A 1,292-nucleotide genomic window follows, 5' to 3' on the forward strand; every position below is an offset into this window, starting at 1 on the left:
GGTGACGGTGGTGAAGAAGCTGTAGTTGGCGGTGTTGCGCTCGTCTGTGCTCACGTTGAGGTACGCCGAGGCGTTGGAGTTGCCCGCCACGTTGGTCACCATGCAGGTGTAGAGCCCGGTGTCCGTCAGCAGGACGTGGGAGAAGTTGAGGGTGCCGTCGTTGAGCACGGAGATGCGCGGGTGGCTGGACGCGTGGCTCAGCACCGTCCCGTTGGGCAGCAGCCACCGCACTGAGGACATGGAGGGCGTGCGGCACTTGAGCTCGGCCACGCGCCCCTCCGAGATGTTGAGGTCCGTGGGCGCGTCCATGATGAAGGGCGCCGAGCACTGGAAGGAGGTCTGGTCCACCTCCACCAGGAACCTGCCCCGCATGTGCAGGGGGGCATGGCAGCGCCCGCAGCAGGTGGAGTTGGTGGGGATGTACTCCCGCAGCCACCACGACAGCCAGAGGATGTCGCAGTCGCAGTCCCAGGGGTTGTGGTGCAGGTGGAGCTCCACCAGATACCGCAGCGGGGCGAAGAGGTCGTGGGGCAGGGACGACAGGTTGTTGTGGGCCAGGTTGAGCTCCACCAGCGCCGTCAGGTCGTCGAAGGCGTTCCGCTCGATCAGGCTGATCTGCGAGTTCATAATCCAGAGCTTTTTGAGGGACTTGAGCCCGTGGAAGGAGCCGGGCTTGATCTGGGGGAAGTTATTGCCCGACATCTCCAGCTCCTCCAGCCCCACCAACGGTGTCAGGTTGGGCATGTCCTTAATGTTGCACATCCCCAGGTTGAGGTACTTGAGGTTGTACAAGCCCTCGAAAGCCCCCTCGGAGATGTACTCCAGCTTCTTGAGCTCGCCCAGGTCGAGGCGCATGAGCGAGGGGACGCGGTTGAAGGCGTACGAGGGGATGCTCTCAATGGGGTTGTTGCGCAGCCACAGCTCCCGCAGCTTGGACAGGTACTCGAAGGCACCGCTGGGGATGACGGTCAGCCAGTTGTCGAAGAGCTCCAGGGTGTTGAGGCTGGCCAGGCCGTTGAAGGCGCCCACCTCGATCTGCCGGATGGCGTTGCGGCCCAGCTGCAGCACCTCCAGGTGGTGCAGGTGGCGGAAGGTGTCGGCCTGGATCATCTGGATGTTGTTCTCCATGAGGTTGAGATAGCGCGTGTTGGAGGGGATGCCGGGGGGCACCTCGGCCAGGCCGCGGCGCGTGCAGACCACCTTGCTGAACTGGTTACTGCAGGAGCAGACGGAGGGGCAGCTCTGGGGGCCGGGCGAGGCGGCGCTCAGGGCCAGCAGCCAGGCGTGGAGGG

General features: G+C 64.5%; 1 protein-coding gene across 1 annotated transcript; it reads right to left on the reverse strand.

The window, feature by feature from the left end:
* Nucleotides 1–6: 6 nt before the first annotated feature.
* Nucleotides 7–1,287, reverse strand: LRRC4 (leucine rich repeat containing 4; the record flags this gene model as incomplete). The annotated part of the gene is made up of 1 exon (XM_009083765.1): nucleotides 7–1,287. A coding segment is annotated over one exon (1,281 nt), but the record flags the coding sequence as incomplete, so codon positions are not given.
* Nucleotides 1,288–1,292: the final 5 nt, after the last annotated feature.

Source organism: Acanthisitta chloris, unplaced genomic scaffold, assembly GCF_000695815.1.
Source record: "Acanthisitta chloris isolate BGI_N310 unplaced genomic scaffold, ASM69581v1 scaffold41581, whole genome shotgun sequence".
Taxonomy (NCBI): Eukaryota; Metazoa; Chordata; class Aves; order Passeriformes; family Acanthisittidae; genus Acanthisitta; species Acanthisitta chloris.